Source organism: Crocodylus porosus, unplaced genomic scaffold, assembly GCF_001723895.1.
Source record: "Crocodylus porosus isolate Cpor-Errol unplaced genomic scaffold, CroPor_comp1, whole genome shotgun sequence".
Lineage (NCBI taxonomy): Eukaryota > Metazoa > Chordata > Crocodylia > Crocodylidae > Crocodylus > Crocodylus porosus.
The window spans coordinates 198,096,386-198,114,192 of NW_017728906.1; the positions used below are offsets into that span (position 1 = coordinate 198,096,386).

Below are 17,807 nucleotides of genomic sequence, written 5' to 3' on the forward strand. Positions count from 1 at the left end.
CTACAAAAGTGCCACTAAGGTGCACAAAGGTGAAAGAGGATTTAGCCTTATGTGTCCACTTAGTCTTTACACAGGTGTAAAGGCAGGTTATACCAGAGTAAACACATCATGTGTCTAAGTCCTCAGAGGGCTGGCTCCCCAGGTCGTGGGAACCAGCTGAGCCCCATGGAGGTCAGTGGAGACATCTCAGTAGATGTAGCCCATGCATCCTTAGATTAACTGATACCCCGATGGAACATGTACGTGAAGAACAAAGACTTTCTTGCATACATGGGTGTCAGACAAAAATACGTTGCGGTCTAAGCATTCATACGTAACTCTTAAAAATGCCTTTTCATTTCTGTTCTTGCCATGCCCCACTCTTCTAGCTCTACAGAAGATACTTTACAATCCAATCACTTCATAGAGCTCAGGGGGGCAAAGCCAGAAGCGATATATAAACAATGGATGCAAACTGCATGGCACACATCAAAGCAAGTCTTAAAGGAGCATGAAGTAGTAGCGAGTGGAAGTTGCAGTCTTGGATTTCCTTAGCCTGATTTCCACCTCCCTCTGAAATGAACCCTCTGAATCCAGGGCAGCTGATGGAACAGGGAAACTCTGCAGAAAGTCAGCGCCAAGTTCAACCATGGTGTCAAGTGGAGTCAGCTCCATTCATTTCAGTGATTTGATTTGTTGGCTCTTGGATTAAACTGGAACCAGCTGGGAAATGTTATCGGAGCTTGACTCTCCCCAGATACTCAGCAGTTCCCAGAAGCACAGACAGGACGCTGGCAGGTTGTCTTTTTACATCAGTTCAGAAAATACCTGCCAAGCTGTTTGTATGTTCTTCTCTGAAAGGGCCTGTCAGTAAGTACTTTTGCTAACAAGCCAAATGCCTGTTGCCAAATCACATGCTTTTTTTACCAGGAGTCTGAGCTTGACTCAAATGAAATCAATAGGAACTTGAATCACTAACCTGGACCTCAGTTCCCCCAGGACCTGGAGATGTGAGATCCATATCAATGTCATTTGCATTGGTTTTATACATCAATATAAATTACACTAGGATCTATCAAGAAGCAAGGATGTCTTAGGATGATATTTTTTACTGAATCAACTATGTCATTGGGACTAAAGTTAGAGAGGCTTTTGAATGCAAGACATTTTTTTTCAGGTCTCACATTCAATGTCTTGCATTCAGAAGCTTGTTTAATTTTCTCTCAGTGACATAGTTGGTCCAATAAAAGATAGCACCGTAAGAAATCCTTGTCTCTCGCACCATTTCTGGGCCATCACGACTACAACATCACTCTGACACTACTAGGAGCTAAAACAGACAGCTATCTCAGGGCAACTGTCCCATGAGGTGCTGTAACAGTACCCTGACACTAGGGTTGCCTATACACATGCCCAGAGGTGGGAGGGGAGCATTTTAATTAGACTGGTTCCCAGGCAGCCCTCTAATTAAAACACTGCAGCGTGATGTGCATTAAGCTCTCACATGTTTAAAAATGGCTGCAGGACACTTTATCTAAACCTCATTTAATGAGGTTTAGTTAAAGCACCCCATGGCCATTTTTGAAGATGTAAGGGCTTAATACACATAATGCTCTGGTCATGAGTGACTGGGGGGGCCTCCTGAATCTGGGGGGGCACCTGTAGAAGCCGCTACCAGCGGCTCTGTCGGGGGGGGGACACCAGCCCTACTGACAGCATCAGTGTTGGCTGTTGGGGGGGGCACCAGCCCCATTGGTGGGGGGCAGGTGCACCCCTATGCACCCCTTACCAGTCACCTATGGCTGTGGTGGTGCTGCAGCATTTGAATTTGTATGCAGAGCAAACTCGATTAATCAAGTCTGCTCCAACACATTTTAGTTAGGACACCAACAAGCATGTGTATAGGCCACCCAGGTGAAAAGGGGATGTGTGAGTGAACAAATGCTTGATCTGGAATAACCATACACACACAGAGCACTTACACTGGTGTAACATATCCTGGTGCATTTTTACTTGTGAGTTTTCTTGGGTACCCCAGTATTGGGCTCTATTAAGTTATGTAGATGTAGGAGTGTCTGCTCCTTTTTTTTTTTACACCTCAGTTGCCCAGACGAGGATGCCAACCCATGTCCTTTACTGTGATTATGATATGAATGTGCTAGGGGCGAGAACAGATGTAGCATCTGAAGCACTTTGAAGGGCGATGGAGTTTGAACTGTTTTACAACAAAGCATTTCAGCTGCAGAAAGACATATGGCCCCTGTCATGTGCCCCCCCCCACACTATAGCACTTCAAAATCACGGCACTGGCATGCAGCGGTAGTACTTTCGAGCCAGGCAGCATGACGGAGGGTGCATGGGCCTGTGCCTCCCCCCCTTGTCCCCACAACAGGCAAGGGAAGCGGGCACAGAGCAGTCAGTGAGTACTTCCGGCACCCTGCCTGCTATGGACACCCTATGAGCTCTTGACACTGAAGCTGCCACTGGAGTCCCGCAGGGTCCCAAAACCCTTACTGCTATTAGCCCCCCATAAGCTCCTAGCACTTTGGGTCTCCCATTTCGGGGAATGGGGTGTGAGATCTCCCAGTTCCAACAGAAAAGCACTCTGGGAAAGCAATGGTGGAGCACACTGGAGAGTGCTCACCGTCACACTGCCCTGTTCTTCCCTCCGTCTCCCTGCAGGCGGGGAACACTGCATTGTGGGATGCCTGGAAGACTGACGGGCCACATTTAAGTAGCCAGTTAGCCACGTATCTGTGGGCACATTTTGGGTGCTTGCTGAGTTCAACCTGCCTCGCTATGGCTTGTGCTGTGTCTCTAGTGCAAAAGAGGCTGCTTTGGCAGTCAAATCCGGGCTGATCCACCATCAGTGTGTTGATCTGTGCCCTAAATTTTTCAGGTCCCACAAAGCAATCCTGCAAAACTGTGTGGGGTACTGGCCACACTAGGGCTGGGGATTTTCATGGGGGTGGGATGATGCTCTTTCTGGGACTTCAAAAGCCCAGTGGTCTTGCTCTTTTGCTCAGGGTCAAGCCACAACTGGGGTCAGGAAGGAATTTTATGCTCTGGTCAGACTGGTCCAGACTGTGGGGTTTACTACCTTCCTTTGTAGCAGGGGACACAGCCCTCTACCTTGGATCTCTTCAGCATATTTTAATGAACTCCTTCCTGTCCTTGCAGGGACAGGGCATTGATAGGGCCCTCATCTCCTTGCTTCACCTGTGGCAAGTTAAAGGGTATTTTGTTGTTTTAGTAGTTGTGAATGAGGGTTGTTCCTGGAGTTTTTAGTAATAGTTTATACAGACATTTGTCCAGGATGGTTTACTCAGGGATGATCCTGCCTTGAGCATGGGGTTAGCTTATAGAATATCTCCTGATGTCCCTTCCAGCCCTACTATTCAATGACTCTATAAGCCTTGCAGGCTATCAAAGTGTCTAAATCGGGGGTGGGCAAAATGTGGCCCGCAGGCTAGATGTGGCCTGCCAGGCCATTCCATCTGGCCTGCGGGCCCCCTAAAAAATTTAGAAAATTAATATTTATCTGCCCCTGGCTGCCTGTCATGCGGCTTTCAAAGGTTTGCCAAAACTCAGTAAGTGGCCCTTTGCCCAAAATAATTGCCCGCCCCTGGTCTAAAGCCATTTTGCAGGAGCCATCCATTGGCAGCTCACTAAGACACTATATAAGAGTATCATAGCATTTCAATGTGATGACCTGCCATAATGGATGCTCTTTTGCAAGATGCAGATTGCCAGTATCTTGGCCAATCAGTCTTTCCCACTTGCACAGTTGGTTAAAAGTGACCTCCCTACGGGCCACTTCAATTCATACTTCAATGGAATTTGTAGGATGCCGAGTACATGTGGAGTTGAAAAAAACAAATAAGCCAAACATGATCTAAGCTGTACACTTCACCTTTACGACTGGAGTGACTTCTGTATGAATTCGTGTCTCCATTTCAATGACTCTCTCTGAAGTTCAGTCCATCACTGTTTGTAGAGCAAAATATATCCTGGGACAGAAAACACTGTCGCTGCAAAGGATGTTTATATACCCCAAGGCATAGAGGTCATGTCTTTTGCTCTCACCATATCATGTTGTCCTCATCCTCATGTGTCGCACCACATTAGAACAAAAGGGAGGCAGCATAAGTGAGATTTCTCTCAGTCATGATCCAGTCCCATGCCTACAAATGATAACGCTGACCTTCTGACTCTTTCAGGAACACCCTCATAAAGATCCAGTTAGTCAAGGGGCCTAATAAAATCTTACTGACATTGGACGACCTCACATTTATAAACCCTAACCTGAGCCAGAAGGTATGTTTTTACATTCACTTTATGCAATCTGCTGGGGAGAGCTGCATGCTAAGAACGGGGCTGCTACACACTGTCTTCACACTCCCTGCGCATCCCCAGGAGAGCCAGAAACCTCTCTGAGCCTCCCTTTCCCCACTGTATACAGTAGTTCCCTGTAGTAGTTGAGTATTTTTTAGCTGCTGTTCCAGGGTCAACTCTTTATCAGGTGCAAACTGACCCTCCTCAGATCTACAGGAGCTGAGGATCTATCTTCCTGCTCTGTGTCCAGACAGAAGGATAACCCTTTTTTGGTGGGGGACCCCTGATCTGTGACATTTCCATGAGAAAAAGGGCAGGGGCTGGCATATTATTTCAAATAACTGGGTCTTTTCTAGGCTTGGGAGCCGTGGACAGATTCACTGCACCACCTGATGTGCGATAACAAGATTGTGCGGTATCGAAAGCATTTCTGGAGTGTGTGAAGCGTGTCACATTTCTCTTAGCCTGGAGCTGAATCTGAGTGGCAGGTTAGGTACACAGGAGCTCCTTTTTTAATATCCAGTTTAATTACTTCGACAGAGGCTGACCTTGAGTAGCCTGAGCGATGCAAAGACACTTTCTGATGGCCGAAGCCTGAAATCTGTAATGGCTCGCTCCTCGTCTCAGGAAAGCACAGAGGCAACACATGAAACCTCCAACGTGGCTTTGTTTGAGGTAATCATTGGCCCATGTAGCCCTTTTGTAAGGTGTGTTTCACTATCATTTAGTGGTTAGTTTATAGAGAGGAAAATAGCCTACTACTGCTGTAAGGAATGCATTAGAGGCATGAATGCCACATGCCCTTGGATGCTGGGGGGCACAGCGACTGCCTGGAGGTGGCAGCGGGGCCTTGGTGGTGGCAAGTGGGTTGGTGGTGTTGGTGGTGGGAGCGTGGGGGTGGTGGTTGGTGACCTCTTGCAGACACTGCCGGCAGCATCGGCAGTGGCCAGCAGTGATCAGGGACCGCCTGCAGACACCACCAGCAACGTGGGCGGTGTTTTTTGCACGGGGTGCACTGCTAAGCTTGGGGGTACACATGCACCCCTTATGCATTGCCAGTGATTAGCGACCTTGCCAGAAGTGCCTCCATCTTATATACATCCTCCATTATATGAAAATAAGAGGCAGCTGTAAAAGTTACAACTAACAAAAGGTGTGTCCTTAAAGCATGGACCTCATTGCCACAAGATATTGCGGAAGCTGACAATTTAGCCAGATTAAAAAAAAAGAGGTTGAACACATTCTTGGAGGAAAGGGGCATCAGGAGCTATTAAGCAGGGAGTTAGGGGCACAGCTTCCAAATCAGAAGTTCCTAGACATTAAATGCTGGATGCTTCAAAGGTATTTTTACACATGCTCTGGGTTGCGCGGGAGGGGGCTCTTTAATTAGAGCAGCTCTGAATGCCACTCTAATTAAAGCGCCCACAACGTCTCGTGTATCAGCATCCCTTCACTTCAAAATGGTGGCAGGGTCACTTTAACTAAAGCTCGTTTGATGAGCTCGTCAAACGAGCTTTAGTTAAAGCACCTCTGCTGTCATTTTGAAGTGCAGGGATGCTGATAGACAAGATGCAGAGGCCGCTGGAGTGCACTAATTAGCACGCTCCAGCAGACTCAGTTAATTGAGTCTGCTCCGGTGCACTGTACTTACAGCATGTCGGAGCAGCCTCTCTGCACATGTACGGGCACCCAAAGCGAGAGAGCAACAGTGGAAAAAACCCTGGTCCAACCCAGGTCACTGTGACACAGGGTACTAGACAAGATGGATGTATGAGCCGACCCGCTAAATGGCAGTTCTTATGTTCTTGTGTGTAGCTTAAAATGATAAAAACTCTGGGTAGCCTTGTATGAAGATTTGTAAGGCCAGATTCCATGTTTTTTTGCTGATTCAAACAGGAAAGCACTGAGTAAGTGTCTACCCATAGTAACACTAAGTAGTTGAAACCCATTCCCATAAAGAACAGCATTCATTTTCAAGAGTCCTAACTAATAACCTCTGAAAGACCATCCTCGGTAAATTGATCATAAATTCTCCACTTAGCCGGAGGTGGGGAGTCTTCATGATTACCCCTTTTATACAACGAATAAAATTTTAACGTGTCATTAAAGCTTGTACATCTATGATTGTAAATCCGGGGAGGAGGGGAACAATGGGCTTGAGCTGTCGGGGACTAGTCAATCCAAGTTGTTGGGGGAACTGAACAACTAACAAGAGCTCAGAGATCCTAGGGTCCAGCTTACACCATCTTCCCAGGTATGAGTATGTTTTTGCATAGCTATTGCTTAATCTGAATACTAGTTAAATTTATGTTTAGCTTGCCAATGAAGTGTGTCTCTTGAGAAGAGAGAGCCTCTTGATTTTAGGATCCCATTCAACCAAGTAAGCTCCCTTTGTCCCGGTTTGGAAGTAGAGAGCTTCCCCTTCAGCTGCTACCAGCTAATGGAGCAACTTGCTTCTTATAAGTGGTAGAAGCCCTGTGTTGCCATGAGAAAGGCCTTGGGTCCCAGCTTTGCTAATTACCTATGGTGACAGCTGTTATATCCAGTTTCACTATCTCAGATGCTTACCTGTCACCAGCTACCGGTCACCACAGCGAAGGACTCTTTAATATGGTATACATGATTGCAAAGGTCAAAGAGTAATTGAGGTTGTGTGGCGTATGAGTGAAGACAACACCTAGAAGAAGTAGATGTTTCTACAAAAAAAATGGTGCAAAGAATCCAAGGAAAGGGAGAGCTCATCAAAAAAAAAGGAGGCTGCAAAAGCCACAGCAGGACTCTGGTGGGAGCCTACGGGATGTAATACTCATGTTTGGGCTCCTCATTAAGTGCTAATGAAGTTCCAGTCCAAGTCCAGACCCTACCTCACCCAGTCCCAAGAGGCCTTGCATCTCGTGTTCTGGGTCAGATTCAGGATAGGGACAGTCCAGAGACATGGAGTTTGCAGCCAACCTGAACTTCAAAGTTTGGGTACAGGCCTCCCTTTCTAGCTTTAACTTTTGCCAAAGGGTTTGATTTCTCATTGACCCACTTGTATTGTGGACAGGGAGACTGGGTGTGGCTGAAGAAATTTGAGTCGGGAGCATTTCAAGACCTGCGACAAAGTTCCACCGGCATACTGCGAAAGGTAGGAGCAGCGGCTGAATGGGGACGTAGTGGGCAGTTGCAGCCATACCTCGGAGACTGGAAGGGATTTGGATGCTCTATAACTTGCATTTATGCCTTGAGCTGTGCATCATGGTTGTTAATGGTGCCCGTCGCGCGAGACCCCTGTGAAGTGACATGCCCAGGATTGAAGCCGACAAGGCTGCCAACAACCCGTGTTTCAGTCATTGGCTTACTAAATCCCACCGTGGGCCTGATGCTTCCAGGCTGACGGGGCATTGAATAAATGCAAAATGAGCCTCCTGTGTGACTGTGTCTTCGAAGGCACATTAGTTTGGAACAAGTCCTCCCTGATGGCTCAGGCATCAGCCAAAGATAATGCACCTAGTGGCTATTTTCATGCCTTATTTGTTGTCTGGCAACCACTGTGACAATAACAAGGCCATAGATTTCTCCAGGGCTTGCTCTGTATTTCCAACTCATTTGCCTCTCAGAAGTCTCCTTGTGACATTCAATATGTGACAACTACACACATTAATTATTCAGATTCAAGGTCACTGGCCTGCCGTCTGCAATTGCTAACACAGGGAAGTTTTGCTACCCTTGGCACAGGGTTTGCCAAGGCATTCCTCCATAGCCATCGTTCTGGGGGCAGTCTAAATAGTCAAGGTAACGGCACGGCAGCATGATATGGCAGCATGATCCTGCAAAACTAGCTGACCTTCAGCTAGTGTCAATCAACATCTGCCAAAGTCAATTTATCCCAGCAGCACCACTTTATCCCAGCTAAGAATCTGGCCCAACCCATCCAAAGGAATACAATTGCTTGTTGACCTTCCCCCAGCAGTTTTATCTTCCAGCTGGATGACTAGTGTACAATCACAATAATATATGGAGGAGCTAATATAGTGCAGAGTGGTGGAAAAGAACATTTAAAGAGTTGGTCCTTCCCAACCCTTGTGCTGTTGTGAGGGACAATTGCAGTTCTTATGTTTTTGGCCTATGGGGGAGTCCATTGCAATAGGTTAGATTATCACCACACCAACAGCTGCTGAGCAGATGTCTGGCTAACTTTTTCTCCTGTGATTCATGTTGTCATTTTAGATGAAAGATCTACGTCATGAAAACGTGAATCCATTCATGGGCTTTTTCTCCGACTGTGGCCTCTTTGCCATAGTGACAGAGCACTGTTCCAGAGGCAGCCTGGAAGACCTCCTGAGAAACGAGGATGTGAAACTGGACTGGATGTTCAAATCATCTCTTCTGATGGATTTAATTAAAGTAAATCCCCTGCTCACACTAGGAAAGCCCTGTGGTGGATGTAACTATATCTAATATAAACAAGCCAGAAGTTTGCAGAGGAGGACTGTGACTTCTCAGGAAAGCATCAGTCCTGTTGAATGGCCTTTTGCTGTTGACAAATAGGAAGGGGCCCAAGACACAAAGTTTGGCACTAGTTAGAGCAAAACGTGATCTGGTGTCTCAAAATAATCACTATTATTTTTTTTTTAAAAAAGCGTCATTATTATATATTTAACAGGGAATTAAGTATTTACATCACCGGGATTTTCCTCATGGGCGTCTCAAGTCTCGTAACTGCGTGGTGGACGGGCGGTTTGTGCTGAAGATCACTGATTACGGATATAACGAGCTCTTAGAAGCACAAAAATGTCCGCGTGCTGAGCGATCACCAGAAGGTAGGCATTGCAGGGACAGACGGGCTGCAAATAGACGTCCGTTGATTTCACAGAACTAGTTGTGGGTCTTCCTAAAATTGCGGGTTGATGACGGCATGAAGAACTGCTCACTTATAAAACAACTGTTACGCATGTATCATATACTATTAAAATTGAATATATGCGCACTAATTCTAGTGGCTTCCTGGGGACTAAAAGCCAATAGAAAAACTACTTAATAGTGGAAAGGGATTTCGTTATAAGCAATGACAGCTGTTAAACACATCTTAATTAAAGAGTCCCCCAACTGGAACTTCATATCAGAAATAACCCTGAATTTCTGTGCTGTAGCGGATTTGGATTCAAATCCATAGACCCAATCTCAGCTTTGTAGTTTTGGATCTAGCTTTGATACCAAACTGAACAGAGATTGTTTTTTCAACTGGATGGGGATCATGACGGTGGAAATGGTCTGTTACTAGCACCTCTCTTGAAAGTCGTATTTCAAGCACATCACCGTTTTGTACCAAAATCGCTAGCCTGGCCCTGTTTATCCTAGCTTGGCTCCAGCCTTGAGTTTCGAGTCATAAGCTCAGCTTACTCTTAATTCTGCTCTCCTGGTGTCTGTGGCTGTTTGTTATTTTTCTTAGTCGGGGTCAACTTTGGCCCTTATATATTTCAATGGGATTCTAGCTCCGGCAATTCCTTGCAGAAGTCGGACTGATCGCCATGTTTGAAGCATTCCTCATCCCAGGTAAACAGAATAGGCTGTCCTTGTGGGAAGCATTTTCCTTTGAATAGGAATAACCGATCACAAGGTCCATGCTCCTGTCTCAATAAAATGGTATAATAATTCAATGTTTCTTGGTTGGGAAGGCATTAAGCAAAGAAGTTTGTGGAGCGGGGAACAGTTTAAAGTGACAAAAATCTTAGATTTCTGGTCTTGGCGGACAGTTAAAAAGATAATTCAAGATTTCCCAAGGTGGAATCACAACTTTTGATGCACTGCAAAATCAAAGAGGCTGGTCCTGCAAAGATTTCACGCTTAACTTTACTCCTATCCAAGAAAATGCGGTGCATATTTATTGATTTGAAGGTTCAGGGCCTAACCTGGTGAAGTCATGAAAACAGCATGAGCATACAGGTCCTCAAGCTGTACCCAATGCCTTTGCCTGATACCTGGCTCCGTTATTTGGACTGAGCACTTGACTCATCTTAATGACTCTTCACTAGAGAAACCCTGTAGAGAAGGGGTGCAATGCAAAGGGACGATGACCTTGAATAGCACAACATCTGTGCAATTTGGTTTCACATGAATGTGCTTAGGTGGCAACAACCTGAGCCCCAGTGCAGAAATGTCATCCCTCTGAACAATTCTGTTTTTCAGAACTGCTTTGGACAGCTCCTGAATTATTGAGAGAGCCAGACATGATCAGAACAGGCACATTTAAAGGAGACATTTATAGCTTCTCCATCATCTTACAAGAAGTAATTGTTCGAGGGCCGCCGTACTGTACCACGGATCTCCCTGCTGCCGGTAGGACGCAGTGCGGTTTTCATTTCGGAGCAGTAGAAAATCTGTAGCGTATTGAAAGGCTGCCTGTTGCATTTTCGTGTGAGAAAATGAGATTCCAATTCGGTTGATATTTTCTGGGACAAAAGCTTGATTTTACCTCAAGAAAATCAAAATGTTTCTTTTCTTTATCAACCCTTCCACCCACAGTGCTTCATGGGAGGTTCAGGTCCAGGTTTCACAGGCTTCACGGCTTCCTATGAGTCCTAGTCCCTAGTCGAACTACATTTCTGATAACGCACCAGGCGCTCCCCCGGCATTGAGGTGCCACAATGAATCAGGACCATCTAAGTTCAAATATTATGACTTTTCATCCAACTGCCAAAATATTGGCTTTTTTCCATGGGACAGAACTTGCATTACTCAATCACCTGTCCTGTAGTACATGGGGTATGTATTTATGGGCTGGAGAGTAGTATTTTGGGTCTTAGAAAGTAAGTAGCATTCACACACAAACAAGGACAAGTGGGGCAACATCTTGCCATTGTAAATCCTTCCCTGATGCAATCATGCAGGACTGGGGCTTTGGGCTGCGATGAAATGCAGTCTCTATTCAGCATTTGCTAATGGCTATGTCCCACAAATTATTTTCCTGTTTAGATCATTTCATTCCTTGAATCAGGGAGAAGAACTCACACAATGGAGGTTTGGTGCCTTGTAGATAATTGGCAGACAAGGTTATTTGGGTAAATGTGGTAACTTTTTATTAGACCAACTAAATAATTAAAAGAAATGGTTTTTATAAGCTTTTGGGCACAAGCACCCTTTTTTGGGAATAAGGGGAGATAGATAATTTTGTAGATAGATAATTGCAAGCTCCTGATAATCAATAGCAAAGAGTTAGAGGGATCAGCTTAGGAAGAACCCAAAGAGATTTTGTCCCAGCCACTTAACGAATGTTTGAGAATCACCAAAACACCCACTAAAATCAGAGTCGGGTCACAGGTGATTTAGGAGCAATGGTCTTAAATTGCAGCAAAGGGAATGTAGGTTGGCTATTTGGAGGCTTTCTCAGTCTGAGGGTGATTCAGCGCCGGAAAAAGTTACCTAGAGAGATTGTGGCATGTCCATCCCTGGGAGTTTTCAAGAGCAGGTTAGACAGACACTTGGCTGAGTTGGTTTAGTTGGGACAATCCTGCCTTGAGCAGGGGGCTGCACTAGATGATCTCCTGAGGGCCCTTCCAGACCTACTTTTGTATGGTATGATTTTATAAGTCATGGGCGAAAGAGTAAGTCCGCTGGAGAGTGATTCATCAGTGTTAGCGTAGAGCATTGTGGGGAAGGAATTGTTGGGTTTTATATGGGTGTATAACACAAGAAGACCAGGATTTTGTTGGCAGCCCAACTGCTATCCCAATTCAATAGTGATAACAATAATGACGGTGAGATCATGGTGATGATGATGCCACAGGCTCTTTAATTAAGGATGCTCTTCTGCTTTTCAAGCCAGAATCAACACTGGCTCTTCTGCGTTCCCAGCTGTTCTCCCCACCTTGCCCATTAGTAGCATTTCCAGCAGTTTTCTCTAGCAGATGTTAAGCAGAGTGCTCTGTACTTACATGCTCTGATGGATAAAATGATGAATTTCCACTCATTGCTCCATAATGCTCAAGTAGCTCTCCCCACTGGAGTGAACTTTTTAAACTGTCTGATGAAATCATCTTTCCTGGCTCACCAAGGAAACATGCTGTTTGGGCCATGTGTTTTGTTTCTACGTTGATAGGAAGCTGCAGAATTGCCTAAGACAGGAGGGAGATCTGAAATGTCATCGGTGGGAAACACTAAGATTGCCTTAAGTAACAGGAGGAGACCTTAAATATGAGGTAGCCAAAAACTTGACAACCTCTGGGTACTCACAATGCCAATTTTGGAAATAAAGGCTCTAGTCCTGGAAGGTAGTGAGAGCTGTGGGTGGTAATCAGCTCACAGGGGGTGTTCTCCGTCTTGCAAGACTGAAGCCTTTGATGACAGACCTTGCCATACAGCCTGCCTTTTTTTAAATAAGTGCCTTTTCCAATACCCTTTAAAAAAGAAATAAGTAAACTCCAGGAAGTCTTGTAATCAAACGACCTTATTGGCAGCTTAGGACCTGGAAGACCTGTCTGTCAATAGCCTTGCTATTGATAGCACAAGCTTCCTTCACGCTCCCTGCTACTCTACTTTATTTATGATGATGTGGGCCCCGCATCTAAGATAGCAGTTCAGTCTCTAGCTATTAAATCTCCCAGCCAAGTACTAGTAGCTGTTTATTATTACCTGTCAGCTAGGAACAGGGCAGAAACTATAAAGCCCATTATACACAGCAGCCAGATGCGGCAGTGTTGGCCAGACAGACTCAGGCCACGTTGGAGCCAACAATGGGGAGGCAAAAAGTGCAGTGCCTCTCCTGCCCACCAAATGACAGCCTCTGTGACATATTTTGCCATCTTCTTTTGCTCTAGAAATCATCCAGAAGGTGAAGAAGCCTCCACCCATCTGTCGGCCAAACATCGCCATGGAGCTGGCCCCCATGGAGTGTATTCAGCTGATGAAACAGTGCTGGAGCGAATCACCAGAACGAAGACCCACATTTGAGGAGGTATTTAATAAGGTCAGTAAGTAGGTTGTAGTCCTCTGCTATTCCTACTTGGAAGAGGAGTAGCTTTTTTAAAGGCAAGAGGTCTTTGAAGCTCACTTTGGCAGGGAACTAATGGCTCTGCTGTTGGCTCCCCATAAAGTCTTCAAACACTATTTACATCAGCTGGCCTGCTTTACTCCCCATACGTCACCTTCCAGTTCAGGTGTACTACAGCACGAGGCCTGAGCTGGGGTGGAATTTGAGTTGATGTCTCAGAAATGCAACGCTTACTCGCGTCGTGACAGGGTTAGGATTAACGTACGCATTGTGCTTTGGGTCTGTGAAGAGCGGAGTGTGAACGCCAGCTACCGTTTCACCTTGAACGGTTCACTAAAAAGCTTTTCGTTTGTTTTCAGGGCAATCGCTCAAGCACCTGGTAAGGTCCAAATTCAGCAGCAGACACTGGCTTCAATCTAATAGCTTGTGACATGCAGGAGATTGAGCTACATAATCCAGTGGTTCCCTTCTGTCCTTAAGCTCTGTGAACATATAAGGAATTGTGCTGTCAGATGCATCTGTGCAGTTCCCCTTTGATTTCAATAGATGGGAATGAGGCAGCATGCAACATAAAATCTGGGTTGATGCCCTGGATCCTCTGCTGGACCGCAGAAGTGCCCAGTACAACTCAGGAAGGGGAATAAAAGGAGACTGTGTACATGCTTGCTTAAGCAGGGGCACACATACTCAAGGGTGATAGCCCCAGGCCACCACTTGATTGGGCTTCCCCACAGAGGCCAAGATTTTCCCTACCTCTCTGGAAACCCTGTGCAAAATAGGAATGGTGGCTTTATGCCCAAGAAGACTTATGTGGGATTTAAGTGTTGCTTAGGCTTTGAGCAGGGCTGGCCACCTGCTAATAAGACTGCTAAATTGATCTGGGATCTTAAACAGTTTATGCATTTGACAAAACCTTTCATCACAATTTCACCTTCAGCTTTGACAGGCGTAGGATTTTTCTCCGCTTCTGTCCCCCTGATACAAGTATCCCCGTGCTGATTTAAAATAATGTGGGGAAATGACCCTGCTGTTTAATTTTCCAGTTCAAAACCATCAACAAAGGCAAAAAAACCAATATCATTGACTCCATGCTCAGAATGCTTGAGCAGTACTCGAGCAACCTGGAAGATTTAATTCGGGAACGGACAGAAGAGCTGGAAATTGAAAAACAGAAGACAGAGAAACTTCTGTCGCAAATGCTCCCCCCGTAAGTAAAATAATGCAAGGGCAGTCTAGTTATGAAGCCACTCTGCCCTAAAGCAGGGGCAACAAAATGGGTGGACCACCTAAGCGGGATGTGGACTGCAGGGCTCCTCGGGGCTGGATCTGGACTCATGTCTGGTGCTGGGGCAAGTGGTAGAGGCTGGGCAGCCAGTTAATGCAGCCATCGCTTACCCACCGCTGTTGAAATTCATCCTTGGTGGGCCTCTGTACCCCCCACTTGCCTTGCTCCCAAATTCCCTGATCTTTGCAGAGGCCCATAAACCAGACGCCACCATTTCACAGGCTGGATCTGGCCCATGGGCCAAATGTTTGACACCCCTTCCCTACAGGACTCACAGGTGCTCTGAAAATTTCCCAAGCTACGGTTGTGATTGTGTGATTGGACACGGTTGCCCACATGGAGACCGACTGAGGTTAGGGACCTCTGGACATGTGCTCTCACAGATTCAACTGAATCTATGATAGCAGGATCTAGGCCTATGGCAGATGCATATTTTCTCATGTACAGACCATACCTTTATTTTTTTTAAAAACACCTGCTGGAAATTGCAATTTGTGTTGTAGGCAAGGAATATGGTAAGAGCAGTTTCTGCTGGTTACCAGGCAAAAGTAAAAATAAAATCTGCATGGACTCATAGAAAGCAGAACAACGGGCAGGCTTTGTTTTCTCGCTGCTGCTACTCTCAAGGATCTCTTTGTCTTCATTTTGCCTTTCAAAAACCAAGGTGTATATTTTATGCTGGGGTGCGTGTTATGTGAGAAAATATGGTACTCTCCGCCCAGGTGAGAACCAAAGGTTCATCTGAAGCCAAAGTCAATCGCCTTCCACCCGCTACTAAAGAAATACTTGTAAATGGGTAGCAATGGATTATCCAGTTGTTATCTGGAGCCGCTAAGCAAGTAAAAGTCCTGGCCCTCTGATCAAAAGCTATACCAACACGTCACAATCTATAGCATCTTCCATCCTAAGGTCATTTGAACTTACAAGGATAAAGATGCCTGTCATGTTGCCTTTCATCACCTCCTGTCATTGCAGGTCAGTGGCAGAAGCACTTAAAACCGGTGGCACAGTTGAACCGGAGTATTTTGACCAGGTCACCATCTACTTCAGTGACATCGTTGGATTCACGACCATCTCTGCCCTTAGTGAGCCCATTGAGGTGGTCGATCTCCTCAATGATCTTTATACACTCTTCGATGCTGTCCTTTGTAATCATGACGTTTACAAGGTGAGGAAAGGCTTATAACTCGGCCCCCCTGGTTGAAACCCCTTGGCTGGGGTGTTTCATTGACTGGTGTCTGTCTGGGTGCACGTCACCATTGCAGGGAAAACCAGTGCAATGCTTGAACTCCACTTCATGTCCACTTCTTAGCTGAGGCCCCAGAAGTGGTAATAAAATCAGACTCTTGAAGTTTAATTCCATTGGGTTTTTTTCCCTTCTTTTTCAGGTGGAAACAATTGGTGATGCTTACATGGTCGCATCAGGGCTTCCAAAACGAAATGGAAACAAGCACGCTGCTGAAATAGCCAATATGTCTCTGGACATTCTCAGTTCAGTGGGCTCTTTTAAAATGAGGCACATGCCAGAAGTACCAGTCAGGATACGAATAGGACTGCATACAGGTAGGTAGCAGCAGTCTGCTCTACTTGGTCAAGCTATGCAACCTGCAGATTCAAAACATTTATTTTTTACTTTTCTAGCCGCTCAGTTGCACTTGGAAGATATCACAGACCCTTCAAGCAGCAAGGGGGAAAATATTTCAAGCAGGAAAGTGACTATTATTACAGGCCAAACTGTAGCTTTTATTACACATAGGCAACCCACTAAAAGGATTAGTCATGTGGATTAAATTTTAAGCACGATGCGGGGGTTTAGCCACATAGGTCTCACTGTTAAATGGAGCTGTGAAGTCAAATTCCTACAACAATAAACTGAAATGTAGAGACATGGAAAATACTTTCCTTGTAAAGAGAGATCAAAAAACATGTAGGGCAGAGAGAAATCAAGTAAGAAGGTACACAATACAAGCATAAAGCATACTGAGCGCTAGAAAGGCAGTAACTCGGATGTTTCTTTCTCAAATGATATTCAGTGACCAAACTACCAAGTTGCACGTTTTACACTGAAAAAAAAGAATCTGTTTTTCTATACTTAGCCTGGAGAACTCACAGAAATTCAATATAATGAAAGCTAAAGAGTTCATCGGATTCTTGCTGTAATTGGGATCCTACATAGATAATGAGACATCAGCTGTTACGCTATACAGGGTATAAACATTTTTTTCATGCATTAGGGCAGAAGTCAATTGCTAACCAACGGTGGTTAGGAAGATGCTGATTATTCCACAAATGTCAGTCGCTGTGTTTCTTGCACCTCTCTGAAGCCTTTAATATGGGCCGCTGTCAGAGCCAGGCCTATTTGTTAGACATTGACAGTGGGTCCAGACCTGTGGTTCTTAACCTTTTTTAGACAAAAGCTACCCTTTCTGAGAACAAACGTCTCTCTTGTTAGACTCAAGGCTCCCCCTCATTAGACTCAGGGCCCCCTTCATAACTTGTGTAAGTTGAGCGGCACCCTATTTCTAAAATGGATTTATTGCTGTGCTTACCTCCTTCCGGATGGGCTGGACAGTGGTGGCAGGGACCAAGTATGAGTCTTTACTTATCTTCTTGCACCTCCCAACACCCTTCAAAGGATCCTGTGTCACCCCAAGGTGCAGGACAACCCTGTTGAGAATCGCTGGCCCAATCTCTGCTTCCCGCCCCAGCTGGCTGTGCGACCAGGCCACGGTGGCCATGAGGACTGCTGGCTCCCTTGTGGGACCCAGCATTATATTTTCAATAAGATTTTCCCCTTACAGGTTTCACAGACATTGCCTGATTTCATGAGCAATGCTGGATTTTGTGACTTCTGCACAATCTGTGAAATTGTCATTTGAGTATGTCCTTAGCTATGGGTTAGCAATTTGGTGCCAGGGGAAACACTAAGCAGAGAACTTCAGCTAGCACCCACTGGTCCTCAAATGCGTCTGAGGAGCCAGTGCATGCCTGCCTAAATAAAATTCTGGAGATGAGCATGGACAAGGGAAAGGAAGCTGTTAGAGACCAGGTACTCCAGTAGCTGGACTGCTGTTCTGGTCCACATCCCCAACCCCTTCCCAATCCACAAGTTGAGTGTCATTGAGACATAAAACCTACCCTCCATAAATGCTGACCTCGTGAAGGAACACCTCGAGAAGCTGGATACCTTCAAGTCAGCCGGCCCTGACAATCTGCACCCCAGGGTACTCAAGGAGCTGG

The 17,807-nt window shown here is 45.7% G+C and overlaps 1 protein-coding gene across 1 annotated transcript in view; it reads left to right on the plus strand.

Moving 5' to 3' along the window:
- Window positions 1-17,807, plus strand: part of GUCY2F (guanylate cyclase 2F, retinal) — a 43,603-nt gene that overhangs the window by 14,238 nt on the left and 11,558 nt on the right. The window contains exons 5-14 of the mRNA XM_019530459.1: window positions 4,200-4,296; window positions 4,855-4,989; window positions 7,361-7,441; window positions 8,524-8,700; window positions 8,960-9,116; window positions 10,483-10,632; window positions 13,110-13,258; window positions 14,326-14,489; window positions 15,543-15,735; window positions 15,956-16,130. Of these exons, the coding sequence (XP_019386004.1) occupies window positions 4,200-4,296; window positions 4,855-4,989; window positions 7,361-7,441; window positions 8,524-8,700; window positions 8,960-9,116; window positions 10,483-10,632; window positions 13,110-13,258; window positions 14,326-14,489; window positions 15,543-15,735; window positions 15,956-16,130 (1,478 nt within the window). The remainder of the gene's footprint in view (window positions 1-4,199; window positions 4,297-4,854; window positions 4,990-7,360; window positions 7,442-8,523; window positions 8,701-8,959; window positions 9,117-10,482; window positions 10,633-13,109; window positions 13,259-14,325; window positions 14,490-15,542; window positions 15,736-15,955; window positions 16,131-17,807) is intronic.